Source organism: Aotus nancymaae, unplaced genomic scaffold (genome assembly GCF_030222135.1).
Source record: "Aotus nancymaae isolate 86718 unplaced genomic scaffold, 86718_ANA_hifiasm-v0.15.2.pri h1tg000014l, whole genome shotgun sequence".
Lineage (NCBI taxonomy): Eukaryota > Metazoa > Chordata > Mammalia > Primates > Aotidae > Aotus > Aotus nancymaae.
Genome location: NW_026988425.1, coordinates 10,314,352 through 10,332,359, shown reverse-complemented (window position 1 = coordinate 10,332,359; position 18,008 = coordinate 10,314,352). Strand labels below are relative to the sequence as shown.

Sequence of the window (18,008 nt, the reverse complement as noted above, 5' to 3'; positions counted from 1 at the left end):
AAAGTCTCAAAAAAAAAAAAAAAAAGCCAGAAAAATAAATCATAATTTTTTGGATGAAAATCTCAAGTTTCTCCAAAAGAATTATTTGTGATGATGGTGAAATTCTATTTATATGAGAACCTATATATATTTACTTACTTGTATTTTATATCTTATTTAGGCATCAAATACTATCAGAACTATATGGAAATTAGCTATCCATAGCCTATCTTTTGAACGTGGCCTAGAAACAGAAAGGCACAAGCAGAAAAGACAAAAGCAGCCTGACACCTGACAAAAGCCATGCATTAAATTTATCTAATTTACCAAAGGTTAAAAACTCTGTCCAACTCTAAGAATTTCTGTATCTTTACACAAGTTTTAAAACTTGATTAGCTGACACCTGAACCCACACAAATTAACAGAATCATCAAATCAGAAAAGAGAAGCACCCCCAGAAAAATCTAATGACAACATTAAATAATGAAGGCTGAGAAATACTCAGTATGCCATGCGTAAGACAAAGAGGACTATTATAAATTTTATAGAAGTCTGTCACACTTGGCCAGGCGTGGTGGCTCACACCTGTAATCCCAGCACTTTGGGAGGCCAAGGCAGGCAGATCACTTGAGGTCGTAAGTTTGAGACGAGCCTGGCCAACAGAGTGAAACTCCGTCTCTACTAAAAATACAAAAATTAGCTGGGCATGGTGATATGCGCCTGTAATTCCAGCTATTCAAGAGGCTGAGCAGCAAAACTGCTTGAACCCAGGAGGCAGAGGTTGCAGTGAGCTGAGATTGAGCCACTGCACTCCAGCCTGGGTGACAGAGTGAGACTCCATCTCAAAAAGCAGAATCACCTGAACTCAGAAGGCGGAGGTTGCAGTGATCCGAGATTGAGCCACTATACACCAGCCTGGGAGACAGAGTGAGACTCATCTCAAAAAAAAAAAAAAAAAAGAAGAAGTTTTTCACTTAGAAAGCAAATGAAGTTTTGATGCTAACTGCAAATGCACCAAAAGTATATTAGTTTCTCAACAAATCCAGAAAGGTGAAGTATGTTTCCTTTAGTAATCATACAAGAAAATGCACCAAGTATTGTCATACTGAGGACCATTTTGTCTTTTTCCTCTATTAAGAGGCTTAGCTTTCCTTCCCTAGTCCATGTTTATGATTTCAGAATTATTCAGATAACTCAAAAACCTCTGGAACGTTAGCCCTCAGAAAATCCAGTATTTTAATGGAATCACGTTTTCCCTCCATAGAAAACCACAGGAAGTGTTAATTTGGTAGACCTTGACCCAGCAGCTCCAAACTTTAACTAAATCGGCATGGCCCCTAGGAGAATACGGTCTTCAATATGTCCTAAATCAAGAGGTATTCAAACTACCACTTTACTAAGGAACTCTCCAGGCCATTAAATTCTGAAAGGTTGGGACCAAAATATCCCCTTTACCTCTTCCTTGCCATCAGCAATAATCCTTTTTATTACAGATATTAAACATTTGGTGACAAACATTAGAGTCCTTTTCCCTTATTCCTTCACTCTGGACAAAGGTGATGCTGCCCAAATTCCAGAGCTCAGAAGAGGGCTTGCAAGCTTCCATTCCTGCCCTTTTAGAATGCTGCCCTGAGACTACCATGTAAAGAAGTCCCACTAGCCTTCTAGAAGATAAGAGGCCTTAGGAGGAGAACCAAGACATCTCAGACAAACCACCTTAGATCATTAAGTCCCAGTAAAACAGCTCAGTGACCTAGACAAGCCCAAAAGATGAAAGGCTCAGCTGAGCCCAGCCCAAACTGCTGACTCCAGAATTATAAGCAAATAAAATGGTAGTTGTTTTAAGCCACTACGGTTTGGGACAGTTTGTTTTGCAGCAATAGATTAAGTGACACAGTGCACCTACAGATGACCTCAATTACTGAGTTACAGAATATACAACAACTTATAAGACATTAAGGAAATTTAAAGTAAAATTTTGCAGAAAAAAAATCTATAGAGAATATAAAATATTATTCAGAAAAAAAGTAAGTTTAGTTACAACTTCTATCAGAAAAACTGGCTAGATTTTTTCAAACTGTTAAAACCAAGCCATGTTTATAATTTCTTTCGACTATCCCCACCAGGCCTCCAGTGTTCCTCTGGAGTCAATGAGTAGTCTAATGAAAGCAATTCAAGCAACTCTCAAGCCAATTAAGTCAGAGGGAAAAAGAAGCCTGCCAATATAAGGCAAGCAACAATGCTTAATGTCAAGATACAGTAAAGTAACTACAGGCAAGTTTTAGCATTTATATTCTAAAAATTATGGAAAAAATTTTAAAAATATACCTGAGTTCAAATGCGTATATTAAAAACACACGTTAAAATTAACTCTTGGCCAAACACAGTGACTCACGCCTGTAATCCCAGCACTTTGAGAGGCCCAGGCGGGCAGATCACTTTAGATTAGGAGTTTAACACCAGCCTGGCTAACATGGTGAAATCCCATCTCCACTAAAAATATTTTAAAAAATAGTCGAACTGGGTGCCACACGCCTGTAATCCCAGCTACTCAGAAGGCTGAGCCAGGAGAATCACTTGAACCCAGGAGGCAGAGGCTGCAGTGAGCTGATTGTGTCACTGCACTCCAGTCTGTGTGACAGAGCCAGACCCTGTCTCAAAATAAAAAAAAATACAAAAATTAGCTGGTTGTGGTGGCGGGTGCCTGTAATCCCAGGTACTCAGGAGGCTGAAGCAGGAGAATCACTTGAACCCAGGAGGTGTAAGCTGCAGTGAACAGAGATCACACCACTGTACTCTACCCTAGGTAAAACAGAGCAAGACTGTCTTAAAAAAAAAGAACCCTCCTTATATGAACATAAGACAGTAGTATGTATCTGAAACTGCATGACAGCCTATTTAAAAAGTCATCCCATCATTACAAAACAGTCCCAAAAAACACATATATTTTAAAAGAAATGTCATTTACATTTATCAGCTACTTCTAATGTAGCTATAACTGTTGGTATAACAGACATAAATTACTCGTCCTCAAAACATAATTTACAAATTATAACAAAAATAAATATGCGAAGAAAAAAGCAAACATCGTCTACACTATGCAATATTTGTCACACAGGTTCAATACTCACGTTGACAGCATATCTAATGGCAGTGTCAGTAGTGAGCTCACAGAGCCAGTAAACAAGCACTTGTAGATGCGGCCTACCAAAAAAGAGCATGAGGGCATACAGTCACAACTCACATCAACAACTCATAGAGCTGCTCAAGAAAGAACAGGTAAAGTGGAACGCCACAAATGCCACTGAAATAAACATTTAGTCTTTACAAGCCTGAGTCTCAAAATATTAGTCTTTACAAGTCTGAGTCTCAAAATACGAAAGTTTTAAAAACATGGTCAAGCACAAATATAGTGACAATGAAGAGTAAATGTTACACAATCATGTTTACCACTTAGATTCTCTCCAGGTTTACTTGCTTTTTTTTTTTTTTTTTAATTGAATGAGCATAGATGTTTGAAAAGAAAAATCTACACTGAAGATCACCAAAATTATAATATAAATCATTTTTTAATTCTGGAATTCCAAAATTCATTAAGTCTGCTCATGAAAATAAAAGGTTTCCATTTTGGAGGTACAAGTCTTTGAAATTAAGAGAATTTTTCAGTAGAGTATGTACTGCAATGCCATAAATGGCAACCTGACAATCAATATTTTAAAAGCACAGATTCACAGGTCCTCTAAAATATAGAATATATTATTCTAAATTCTGGCCATTTAGGGAAAGACAAAGTATGGGTGAATGTACTGCTATTCCCTTACCATCTTTGTCAGAAAAGGCAGAAAGTCTTTTAGTCAGAAAGGCAGAATTCTAAACAGAATGAGATAACAGACCACAGATTTGAAAATGGGGCACAAGAATAAAAACCTGAGGCTTTCTTGCAAACCAGTATTTGTTTAGTACCTTAAGCATTCCCTATAAAACCTTGTATCAGAAATTTTCAGTGACTTAAATGGCTGTTTTCAAAACCAAGTCAAAATGGAAAGGTAAGAAAAGATTTTCTGTAATAAAAATTACTTACATGTGTATAAAATACTCACACAAGTATGCTTTTAACAATGTAAAACTGACATCAAACTAAATGTTTAGATAGGTAAATGAGTTCATATGCAGTAGCCCCTAATACAGTGCTGTGCGTCATTAAAAAAAATAGTAAGACAGCAGAACACGCACTTAAAATGGAAAGACAGCCGGGGTACGATGGTAAGGTAAAGAGAAAAGTTACAGAATACGTATCGTGTGATGTAATTTAAATTACATGTGTGTATCTGAATATAAGTAAGTTAGAACAGAAATCAAGCTTGTGATTAATAACTGTGTTAAGTCTTGTAAGTCTTTACTTTTGCCAATTTGATCTACTGATTTCAGAGAGGCACGTTAGTCTTCCACTATGGCTGTGAGTGCTTTACATATTTCAAGGCCCAGTTTTCTAGTATATAAAAGTTCTTTAATTCTATTTTCTTAATGAATTATGCCTTTTATTAATATGAAATATAATGCTTTGCCCCATTTAATGCATTTGAATGATATCTGACTGATTAACATTGCTCTGGCTTTTTGTTAGCCACTTGCTAACAAAATTATTTTTCTATCTCTTTAGTATTAACCTGTGCTGCTTTGTATATTCTCTTGTAGTGCAAGTTTTATACCTACACATTTATGGAGTTCTCTTTTGTAATAGAGAACTCTAAACCCTTATGATTACAGATATATTTATCTATTTCCCTACTTCCCTCCTCTGCCTACCCTTCCTTTCTTTCCTGCCTTTGTTTGAAATTTCCAAATTTTATTTGCTGTTTCCCACTCCCAGTTCCCAGGATGAAAAACTGATCATCCTATTTCTATTCTTCTAGCAGTTGCCCTTGAGTTTTCTTATGTCTTTATTAAAGTATATTTTTACATAAATCTTAAGTGTACAGATGGGTGAATTCTTAAAATATATATATCCTGGGTAACTACCACCCAAATCAAGATGTTCCATACTTTCAGCTCCCCAGAAGGCTCCCTCAAGCTCCTTCCCAGTCAACAGCCCCTGCAAAAGGTAATCACTATTCAGATCTCTATCACTATAGGATGAATTTAACCTGTTTTAAAATTTCACATACATTCAATCACACAATTTTATGCACGGCTTGTTTCTGTCAAAGAAGCAAAATTCATCTATGTTATTTCAAGTCACGATAGTCAGTTCTTTTTTCACTGCTATGTAGTATTCCATTGTATGAATAAACCACAATGTACTCATTCTACTATTAACAGGCATTTGACTGATTCTAGTTTTTAAGTACTATTAATAAAGCTGCTGTGGTCATTCTTATATATATGTCCTTTAGTGAACAGAAAGTTCTTGTTCTGTTAGTTATATTCCCAAGAATGGAACTGCTAGATCATAAGGTATCTGCAATATTTAGCCTCAGTAGATATTGCCGAACGGTTTTCCGAAAAGTTACAACATATGCACTCCCCCTTGATCACTGTATACATGTTTCAGATGCTCTACATCCTAAGCAACATTTGGCACAGTCTACTCTTTTTATTTCTTGTCACCCTCTGTGTACATTTTTCTAATGATGCTGAGCACTTTTCCATGTTTTTATTGGCTATTGTTGTCCCCTGGTATCCACGTTAGCTGGGTTCCAGGACTCGCCTCAATAATAAAATAAGCAGATGCTCAAATTCCACATTCAGCACTGCAGAACCCACAGATAGGAGGGCTTAGTATATTTAGCTATCTTTCCAGAAATACCTGTTCAAACCTTCTATCCACTGTTTAATTGGGATGTGCTTGCCTTTGTTATTGTTTTATATACTCTAGATGTAAGTCCTTCGTTGGATATGTGTACTGCAAATATCTTCTCTCACTCCATGGCTGGGCTTGCCTTTCAAATTTTTTTTTTTTTTTGAGTGCCAGAATTCAACTGCCTTTTATTCTTAAGCGTCTAAGGATGAAGAGAAGTTCTTAATTTTAATTATGTTCAATTTATCAGTATTTTCTTTTATGCTTATTCGCCTATATTTTATTTTAGAAGTTTCTCTTTAACATTCACACTCAGGCTTTTAATTCATCTCAAATTAATTTCTGTGTTAGGGTGAAGTTGAGGTAATGATATGATTCATTTTTTTCTGTATGGCCATCTGGTTGTTGCTATACCATTTATGGAAAAGGCCATCTTTTTTCCACTGATCTGTGGTGGCACTTTTGTCGTTAATCATGTAACAATGTAGTTGTGAGTCTAGTTCTGGACTCTGGTTACTCTTGTATTTTAATGCATAGTCACACTATATTTTTCTACCTACATCTAGAACATCTATAATCTCCCCACAAATGAGATAAGAAATTTTAAAAGCTTTAATTTCTATATTCCCCTCACAATTTCTCCCACGTTAAGATCATATGGAATTTTAGTTCCAGGCTGTTACCCAAAACCTATTAATTATTGTAGACTAACAACTGAGCCTTAGCTATATGAAGCACTTCTTCTTTGTATCTCACATCCTCCTCTCCTTGCTCATTTAGTAAAGTATATCCTCAAACAGTTTTTTCAAAAAGGTTTAAGGTGGTAAATTTTCCAAACCTGTACATCTATTGAAACAATTGTAGTTTCTCCTTCGATCTGAGAATAATTTGCAGGAAGGCAATTTTAGGTTCAAAAATGTCAAATTTTGAAGATTCCATTGTCTTCTAGCATTGAACACTGCTCATTTTAAGTCTGATGCCACCCTTATTTTCTTTACTTTGTAGGATAATCTGGAAGCATACAATCTCTATACCTCCATCACCAACACTTTACCCAGCTCTGAAAAACTTGAAACTATGTCTAGGTTTGTGAGATTTTTCCTTTACCATGGCCAGCATTCTCTTTCTATCTAAAAGACACCAATTGTTCCCTCATCTCCACTAGGCTAGCCTCCATTTCTCAATATGTATTTCTCATACTTGTAACTACTTTGTCCCTCTGAGTTACATCCTGTGAGATTTCCTTGGTACAATTTTCTAGTTAACTCACTCTTCAACAGTACCTATATTCTGCTAGTTGGTGTATCTCCCAATAATTTCATTTCCATAGGTCATCAAGCTTATTGTATCATATTATAAGGAGACATGAGGATACTAATTATACTAATTAAAACTCTTGTTTAGCTCTGATGAATCTTTCTATATATTCTGCCACCCATATACTATCTACTTCTCTCCATGTCTATAAAAACAACAAAGAATCCAAGAGGACTGCGGGATTGCAGGGTTGATTAGTATAGCAACCTCCCAAAGAGCTTCCTATATCTGAAAGATAAGCCTCCCAACTATTTAGGACCATTACATGTGTGAGTACTTTTTAATTTTTATTTTATCTTGATTTTGTTGAGGCAAGTCTCACTCTGTCGCCCAGGCTGGAGTGCAGCAGCATGATCTCGGCTCACTGCAACCTCTGCCTCCTGGGTGCAAGTGATTCTTCTGTCTCAGCCTCCCAAGTAGCTGGGATTACAGAGGCATGCCACCACACCCAGCTAATTTTTGTATCTTTAGTAGAGAGGGGGTTTCACCATGTTGGTCAGGCAGGTCTCAAACTCCTGACCTCAAGTGATCCGCCCCCCTTGGCCTCCCAAAACGCTGGGATTACAGGTATAAGCCACCACACCTGGCCATGTGAGTATTTTTTTAAAGGAAGGTTGCAGAATCCCAAAATAATTCATCTTTTGCAGTCCTTGAAAGCTCCAGTATACTTCAAATCTAATTATGATTTGATTTTACTTTTTGAATTCTTTCACAAACTTTCATGGTTAGCCTCTCTGTATGCTGTGTTCTTTTCCACATTAATTCAAGAAACTGACCTGTTAAACTCATTCTTAGTTCAGTTGAACATCTTCGAAGTAAGGCTTTCCTAATACATGACATTATGGCGTCAAATAACTAAACATCATTCAAATAATAATATGATACGATATTGTTTTATAATATTAAATACTTATGCAATGTTTAAATAACTCCAACCAGGGGCATGAATACTCACATGCTGTAAGAGGAACAACTCCCAACCATGCAAAGGCCACAAGTGTATAATGAAACCAGTATCGTATTGCAGTACCAATACTTGTAACCAGTCCAGCAAATATGTCTTGAATTGGAAGCCGTGAAGGCATATCTGGAGAATAAACTATAAGCAGGAAAAAAGTACTTACAATTTCATGAATATTTCAAAAGAGCTTAATTCATAAATAGAAAATAGACATTAAACTTCCAATATTTACCTTGTGCTTAATTTTTTTCCTATTTAAAAAAATAAACCAAATAGTTACAATATCACATTTACCCAAGAAGTCATTCATGAGGCAAATCATATCTGAAATGTGGAAATCAACAAAAGGCTCTGAGCAGGAAAATTGTTCAATAGATGTTCACATCCCTTGCTCATAGCCATGAACCTCATATAAGGCCCATTTATACGTATTTTAACATTCAACCAATATAATCATCTGGTTTCCCAAACTATAAAACATATGTAAAGCAAGCAGGAGCAAAAGATGAAGCTGACAACATGCCATCAAAAAATAACTCCTCCAAATATAAGCATTAGATAGCACTCAAAAAGCACAACAGTCTGCAGCAGATCATCTCAAGTGGGAGCAAACATCCCACTGACATTTGTGAGCCACTTTCCCAATGTTAGCATAATACCTAAAATTTCAAATGATAAATACAGATCTTCCCACTACTCTGCAAAATGTAGTGGGAAGAGAGAAAAAACCATTCTTTTTTCTGAATCATTCTGGACCATTCAGAAAAAGAAAGATTCTCCCACGTTTTAGAAGGATTCCCTTTTAAAATGGTTCAATAAAAAACCATTACTTATTATTAAAAAGCTCTACTACAGGTAGCTCAGAAAGAACATATAAAAAAAAAACATATGGGAAACATACAGCAACGTCCAGGAAAAACAAACACCTCTTTCTCCAATAAGGCCAAAACAAAAAATTATGATATATCAGGTTTTAAAAGCAATGACCTAAAATTTATAAGAGCACTATTACGAATGGTTCACCCCTATGAACACTGAGAAATAAACAATTAACAAATGGCAACTTGTTTTTTTTTTTTTTTTTGGGACAGAGTCTCACTCTGCTGCCCAGGCTGGAGTGCAGTGGTGTGATCTCGGCTCACTACAACCTCTGCCTCCCAGGTTTAAGTGATTCTCCTGCCTCAATCTTCCAAGTAGCTGGGGTAACAGGTGCCCGCCACCATGCCTGGTTAATTTTTGTATTTTTAGTAGAGACAGGGTTTCCACCACATTGGCCAGGCTGGTCTCAAACTCCTGACCTCAGGTGATACGCCCACCTCGGCCTCCCAAAGTGCTAGGATTACAGGCGTGAGCCACCGTGCTCAGCCACAAATAGCAACTTTTAATAACACATGCCCACAGATCATTGACTTCAATAGGATATCTAGTATACAAGAACAAGTCATTAAAACCAGTAACAATATAGATTTTTTGAGAAAGATAAAAGAGAATATAACTATTAAATACCCAAGTGAGTATTCCTATCAACAGAACTTCATGAAGATATTCAACTATTTAGTCTTAGTCTCCTATAAACCTTGACAAGCTGTATAGCTTTTATGTACTACAGAAAATGAATGACTACAAAATAACAGAACTGGCTTTTTTTATGATGAATATACAGCTCCAAAAGTGAAAATGTAGTAACTTTAATCATTTATACTCATCAAATAAAAATAAAGTCACTACTTTATGGCATTTATATTGAGAAGCTCAAGATGCTTTAAAACACACACACATACACACATACACACACACACACACACACAACTAAAACATGAAAAATCCTTTGTAAGGGAAGACAATATAGGGGATTCCAGAATAAAAAATTATGCTTCAAATTTTTAATAATTTACTAGCACAATTCTCTACTTATTTAAGATGAACCATATTAAATATTAATAGCCACAGGAATTATAGTTAAAATCTTAAAGGTTGCAAAATATTTTATGAAGGCTTATGATTATTGACCTTAAAAAGTTTGTCTCATGAAAAAAACGGTAATTTTTTAAAACTTTGTTTGGCCAGGCAATGTGGCTCACGACTGTAATCCCAGCACTTTGGGAGGCTGTGACAGGAGAACTGCTTGAGGTCAGGAGTTCAAGATCAACCTGGCAATATAGTGAGATCCCTCTCTATTTTTAATTTATTATTTAAAAAAAAAAAAGCTTTGTCTTTATGACTATTATTCTAATCCACACAAGTTTAACTCAAAACATAGTCCAAATTTGAAGATAACTGAATATCTGATGAAATCAAGGCATCATTGAATTTTTCTAGGTGGATAATCGTATTCTAGTTATGCTTTTTTAAAAAGAACCCTTACCTTTTAGAGATACATACTGAAATATGTACAGATGAAATTATAAATGGTAGAATTATTTTTAAAAGAATGGAGAAAAAAAGGCCAGGTGTGGTGGCTCACGTCTGTAATCCCAGCACTTTGGGAGGCTGAGGCGGGCAGATCACGAGGTCAAGAGATCGAGACCATCCTGGCCAACATGGTGAAAGCCCATCTCTTCTAAAACATACAAAAATTAGCTGGGCGTGGTGGCGTGCGCCTGTAGTCCCAGCTACTAGAGAGGCTGAGGCAGAAGAATTGCTTGAACCCAGGAGGCAGAGATTGCAGTGAGCTGAGATTGCACCACTGTACTCCAGCCGGGCACCTGGAGACAAAGCAAGACTCTGTCTCAAAAAAAAAAAAAGAATGGAGAAAAAAATAAAAGAATAAAAAGGTAGAGAACAAGAGCATATGTAAAACAAGACAAGCCATGAGTTGAAACTAAGTGATGGGTACAAGTGGACTTGTTAGATTTTTGCATGTGTTCAAACTTGTCTACAATTAAAAGTAAAAAAAAATTTAAAGACAAAAAACCCCACCCCACAAATTAAATCTCAAACATATGTGTGTGTTGAAAGGGAGCATACAGTTTTTAAAAATATTTTCCTAAATAAAATAGCAATATTTGATTTAGCAATCAAGCTGAAAACAGTTACTTTAAAATTGCTTAAATACTTTTATTCCCTCTTCCTCTGTCAACTGATCGTATTAAACAACTTTATGCTACCCATAATAACCAAAAAAATGCAGTGAAAATGTCTTAAGAACTTACTTGGTGTAAAAGCAAATCTGTGCTTGCATAATTCACAGTATTCTTTTCGACTGTGTTTCAGCCACTGAACTAAGCTGTAATTATAAACAGATTCATAAGTACAGTGTTTACAACAAAGAAGCACTACAGTTTTGTTGAAAACATTGTTTTTATTAAAAATTTATATATCATAGTTTTTATAGTTTCAAAAATTTCAAATTTAGAATATTTTTAACTTTTTGTAACTGCTTTCTAAGAATAAAAACTACAACAGCTAGAGATAAAAGCGACACATTTTTCTACCATTAAAAAAGGTCAATTAATCAAAATTAATGTCTTCAAAGCAAAATGAATATGAAAGAATCTCCAAACATCAACATCAGTTCTAATCCTGGTCTGATAATACTGGTGCCTGGTAGCTAGGTCTGAATCCTGGTTCTGCCATTAACTGGCTGGCTATGAGGCCCAGAACAAGTTACCTAACCTTCTTATGCTTCAGTTTCATTTGCATAACAATACTCCACACTTCACAGTTTTCTTATAAGGATTAAATGAGTTGAGATGTATAAAACACTAAGAACAGTTCTTGGCACAAAGTACTTCATAAATGTAACTTATTATTATGCCGAGCCAAACTAGAAAACCGTAACACTTTTAGAGGACAAAATAAGCTCTCCATGGTAGAAATAAACAAAAGGGTAATCATGTGTACCTGGAAGGCAATACACCAAAATAACAGCCATGGTATTAAGAATTACTGGATAATTTCTTCTCCAAATTTTTGAATTTTTACCAAAAAAAGAGCTTTTTTAGTTTCCTGTGATCAGGACAATCCAATAATAATTACAGAGAAACTTCATCGAAATGATCCCTGTTATCATATACAGGACAAAACTGAAGCTCAGACTTACACAATTTTCTAAAAGTATGACTTACCATTCTTGATGGATAAACTTAATACTGCCAGTACATACACAAGGATGATAAAGCGGTTTCTCAGGTGTTCCTTCCGACCGACACACTCTACATATGTCTGACAATGAAAGAAGAAAATGGAATTTTCCTTTGGTTATAACTTTAAGAAAAAAAAAGATAACCATAAACCGAAATATTGCACATTAAAGCAATCTATCACTTGGCAAAACATTAATAGCATGGAGAACTGAAAGTTGTGATTAAGTTGCTATTCAAGTGTATATTTAAAACTAAAAAATTTCTTAAATAATATATTAAAAGATGAGCTGTTCCCTTTGCATGACAGCTTTTAAATAAATCAAAGTTGAAAATAACAGGAACACATGGTTTTATTTAAAACTGTATTCTCCCACAACAAATAACAGAAATAGGTAAAATCAGGTCACCATTAGCATCCTAACAGTTTTAAACTTCAGTCTTAACAATTTAACAGTTCAAAGTCCTAACAGCTTAAACTCCACAAAACACATTTGAGGACTCAACATAATAACAGCAGTTAGACTACACGTCTTTCATGTCACCTCACCCCACAAGAGTGTGAGGTAGACAGAAACACACACACACTCTCTCAATCACTCTCTTTTAAGAGTTGGTGTCGGGGAGGAGATGCTCCAAAACCAAAAAGGCACCAGGCCAGAGAGATGAGCCGGAGGCCACCTTAAGCAAAAGATAGGAGTCCAGTGCTGAGGGGTCCGAGGACTGCAGCCCACCCCTCTCACCCAGCACTGCGCGGCTCTAGGGGCACATCTGTCTGTCTTCCTGCCCGGAGTGGCCCCGAAGCAGCGCAACGGCAGAAGAACCGCAACTGATCCTTCGCACTCTCACTCTAAAGCTCCTATGTGGATCCACTTAGGGAACCCTAGTTATAACGTTTATTTTAGACTGTTCTCAGCTATCCATCAGGGCCAAGCGCCAATCCCTAGTGGCCAATGGGAGGGACAATGGGCAGAAGCTTAATGCACACTTTTGGCCTGCTCTCTTACAGGCAATTCTTCCTTAATGGAGAATTACTACAATCCCAATCCCCATCACTAATGAATTTAACAGGTCTCTGGCACCCATCGGACTCCAGTGAGCACATGCTGAGAGCAGTGTGGTGCATGGTTCCAGGCATTTAAGAGCAACACAGGCCTGTGGCTACTCTTCTGCATGTGGGGGTGCACGCCTTTTCTACACTGGTGGAGAGAGCTGTCTGGTTATTCAATAACCAAGGAGACTACTGGTGTGCTAACCAGTTGGGTGATCCTGAGCCTAACTGCTCAATCTCAGATGGCTGAATGCCACTTGTCTAAATTGGGGGATGCCCAACACTCACCTAATTGGTTAGCATGCTAGTCTCCCTGGTTATCGGTTAACTACCAGTAGAATCTCTTCATCAAGTAGAAAAGCCATGCACCTCCACCCCCAGAACAACTATCGATGGGTCAATCCGGTCTGTGCTGGAAGCAGGTAAGGTTGCTCATGTTGAGCCAAATTAAGCTCTCTACTGCTGCTGCCTTTCAGTTCCAGCTTTGAACACAGACCTTTCCCCTACCACACCCAAAGGGCTCTGGTTTCCTGGAAGCTGCCAGTAGGTCATGGGCATTAATGCAGTGGTCAACATCACCACATTTATGTTTGTAACTACACAGGGCCTGAACCTCTTTAAACTTCCCACTTTCACCTTCATCCTTGGTTAATGAAAAAATCCTTGGCAAAAGCTTTCACTCTGATCAGACTTATTAACAGCCCAGAATTTGAGTCCTAGTGGTGCAATACTAATGCCCCAACTGCCCTGTTTAATCAGCTTCCGCAAAGTTCTGGCACAAAATAAAACCACATTCCCATTCCATGATTCCTACCAGCAGTATCTAGGCAGCCCATGCTACATTGAACACTAATTTTCTTTAGTGCACACTTTATCTCCAGGGAAACTCAGGGAAGAGCCCATAAGGTATCAAAAGGCAAGGAGCATGGACTTTATTGCAATAGACCCCAGCAGCACCCAAGATCCTAAGATCCAAAAACAAGCTTTATTTTATTTTATTTTATTTTATTTTCCCCAGTGGAGTTTCACTCCTGTTGCCCAGGCTGGAGTGCAGTGGCGCCATCTCGGCTCACCGTAACCTCCAACTCCTGGGTTCAAGCCATTCTCCTGCTACAGCCTCCCAAAAAGCTAGGATTACAGGCATGCGCCACCACACACAGCTAATTTTGTATTTTTAGTATAGATGGGATTTCTCCATGTTGGTCAGGCTGGTCTTGAACTCCCAACCTCAAGTGATCTGACCACCTCGGCCTCCCAAAGTGCTGGAATTACCTGCATGAGCCACCATGCCCAGCCAGAACAAGAATTTTAACTGCCACAAAGTCATCACACCACATTGAAAATGAGATTACTGCGGCTACCAGCACCAGACTTGCCCTGCCATAGATCCTCCTTAAAGGACTTAAAGTGGATTCTTTCCAACTACAAGGCCTTGAAAGAGTCCTATATTGTTTTCATCATTGTCCTCCAGGATTAGGAGTGGGTAATTTGTGCACCAGCTACCTTCCTTAGATAGGGTATTAATTTATCAGGCTCTCTCTGCAGAACCAAATTGAGTTTCCCTATTACTAAGATTCTTGGTCATGGTGGTCACCTCAGTATGCACTACAACTGCCACCTAAGAGTGACAGGGCCATGGCGGGGCGGGGGGCGGGAATGTGACTGATCAAGGTTACTGAAAATCACCAGAGTCACTAAGCCGCAGGTGTGGATCAGCTCTACAATGACCAGTTATTTATGTAGGAGCTGAACCCAGCCCAGATCCAGCCATTCACAACACCACTGAGGAGTTAAGCGCCTGTGGATTAACTTTTGAGACTGGCATGTGCTACTACTGTAGGATCTACCAGGGAGAGTGGGTGCAAGTGTGGATGTACAGGTGCCAGGTGTAGGGTCTGGGCTCCCTAGCCCACACTCAGATGGCTGTATAAGTAGGAAGTAGGGTATAGCAGCCACAGCATGGCAAAGGGTGTCCCACCTATGGGACGCTGCCCTCCAGGAATATCATGACTGGTCGGCCATTGAATATGGCCTGGGATATGGCAAAGATAGTCCTATTGGTACACTGCTGCCTGTGAGATGCAAGGACAACAGGTGGCATGATATCCATGTGGGTACAGCAATTGGTCATTTGGTGGGTTCATTCCATGATACAGACCACTGTCACCTAGGCAACCTAGTCCTGCACAGCCTGAGAAAGCTGCAGCTGGAAACAAAGCAGTGGCAAATTCCAGGGCACACTCACCCACAGGAGGCACTGCTCACTCCAAGAGGATGGCCAGCTAGTGAATGGTGGAACAGCACAGGTGGAGCGGGGAGAGAGACATGGATCTCCACTTAGGAGAATGTAAACACACACATGAATTAGAACACTGATTTTTCAGAAGACTCCTGTCCTTCTGAATGACAAACCAACAAACAAGATACTAAGCAAACCCAACAACTCTAAAATTAAGCCCGAGGGGGCTCTGTTTGGCCTAGAGGAGAGAACTGGGATCCCAAGTTTCTCACTCAGAGAATGGAAGGACACAACTACTACCCTAGTAACACTAAGTTGTTTGTTTGTTTGTTTTAAGAGACAAGGTCTTGCTGTGTCACCCAGACTGTAATTCAGTGACACCATCATAAACCACTGTAACCTCCAACTCCTGGTCTCAAGTGATCCTCCCATCTCAGCTCCCAAAGCGCTGGGATTACAGGTGTGAGCCACCATGCCCATCCCCTAAGACCTCTTTTTCACTTATTGTCTTGCCAGTTTGCAGTGGTTTTTCTAGAGGCTATATAAGACAATAGAATGAATGCAGCTAGAGATGAAAAGACCCAGCTGCTTCTCATTAAAGTAGATATTAAACAGATCTGCAAATATAAAACAAATCCACTCTTTCCTCATCAATTCTGGGGGGTCTGGAGTATTATTTTCATGAAAAATAGTATTTATATTAATACATAATGCGTGTTGTTATTTTAAAGCAAATTAATAAATACTTTCAAAATTGTTCTTTAAGGAGTTCAAGAGGAAGAACAAGTGCATTAATCCATTTGTTACTTTAAGTGGTTTTGATTACATGAAAACAATGACAGGCTAGGTCTCAAGTGGGGAAAAAAATAATCCTAAAGGGAATTCTAACATATCATTATTTCCAACCAGTATGAACAATTCTTTAAAATCTCTCTTGTATCTATTTCCACAGAGTCTATTGTATAATTAAGTACAAAAAATTCTAATGAATGAATTAATGATCACTACTGCTATACACATTTAAGTCAAAACATATTTTATAAAACCACCAAAATGATCACATTTCATAAAGCATTATACTCACTAACAATAGTGCACAGACATGATAAAAGAATAAAGATCTTTAAGATGCTGTGGGTTTTCTCCCCCTCAATTGGATCTTAGAAGAAAAACGAAGAAAAAGAAAAATTTCTGCTCCATTATACAGCAGAAAACATCAAAATCCAAAACAGTGTTTTTGTGTTCTCAAAATTAATTTTAAGTAATTAACTGGCATTTCATCTTGCATGTCCATATGTCTCTCTCTCTCTCTTTTTTTTTTTTTTTTTTTTTTGGCCTACACACATTGGCAACAATAAAAACTACCATTTTGAAATCTTTGTGGGGAGTGGGCATTATGGGAGCACACCACTACATTCAGCTTTTTTAAGAGATGGAGTCTCACTATGTTGCCCAAGCTGGTCTCAAACTCCTCGCCTTAAGCAATCACCCTGTCTCAACCTCCTGAATAGCTAGGATTATAGATGCCAGCCTGCATCTACTTTCATGTCTTCTAATTTCTATTTGACATTACGTTCTAGAAACTTTAAAGAAGGCATTTTAAAAGACTAGCCACTGCCTAAAAGAAAAAAGAAGTATAAAAAAGCACAACATTCATTTATTACTTTGACATTAGTTAAGAACTACCTTTTATTTAATTACCTACTGATATGGTTTAGCTGTGTCCCCACCCAAAAATCATCTTGAATTCCCACGTGTTGTGGAAGGGACTCAGTGGGAGGTAACTGAATCATGGTAGCAAGTCTTTAGTGCTTTTCTTATGATAGTGACTAAGTCTCACGAGATCTGATAGTTTTAAAAAGAGGAGTTCCCCTGCACAAGCTCTCTCTTTTTGCCTGCTGCCATCCATGTAAGAAGTGACTTGCTCCTCCTTGCCTTCCACCAGGATTGTGAGGCTTCCCCAGCCATGTGGAACTGTTAAGTCCATTATAAATCTCTTTCTTTTGTAAATTGCCCAGTCTTGGGTATGTCTTTATCGGCAGCATGAAAACAGACTAATACACCTACACCATTTCTACACACAGTTCTAAGCACTCTGAATGTATTCCATCATTTAATCCTCACAATACCAATCTCACAGTTCAGGAAATTGAGGTTGAAAGGGGCAGGGTAATGTAACGTATCTAAGGCCATACACGATTAAGGAGAAGGCAGTATGCAAGAGATCTAGGATATTACTGAATTGTCACTCTTTCAGAACACTGGCTGAAAATCTCAGAATAGCTAATTCTATTTCAGTTACTGAGAACCAAGTAATTATGAAGCAAGCGGCAAATGAGGATTAAAAATTAGCTCCCAATTCCAAGAGTACTCTCCTTTTGACCTTATCATACTTCTTACCCCCAACTACCTTCATCAAGCAATGAGGTTATCTTGAATGTTTTATTTTTTCATAATGTCAATATTCTATTTATCTGCTCCTCCAACTTTATCATATTCACCCATTTGCACAGTAGACTGCTCCCTCTAGTAAAACATCTATTACTGAAATATAAAGATAAAAAATAACCAGGTAGTATAGC

The 18,008-nt window shown here is 37.9% G+C and overlaps 1 protein-coding gene across 1 annotated transcript in view; it reads right to left on the bottom strand.

Annotated features, from left to right (window-relative positions):
* MARCHF6 (membrane associated ring-CH-type finger 6) overlaps nt 1-18,008 on the bottom strand; it is an 82,888-nt gene that overhangs the window by 48,755 nt on the left and 16,125 nt on the right. The window contains exons 2-5 of the mRNA XM_021675374.2: nt 12,122-12,218; nt 11,207-11,280; nt 8,049-8,192; nt 3,111-3,183 (exon numbers count right to left, since the gene is read on the bottom strand). Of these exons, the coding sequence (XP_021531049.1) occupies nt 3,111-3,183; nt 8,049-8,192; nt 11,207-11,280; nt 12,122-12,218 (388 nt within the window). The remainder of the gene's footprint in view (nt 1-3,110; nt 3,184-8,048; nt 8,193-11,206; nt 11,281-12,121; nt 12,219-18,008) is intronic.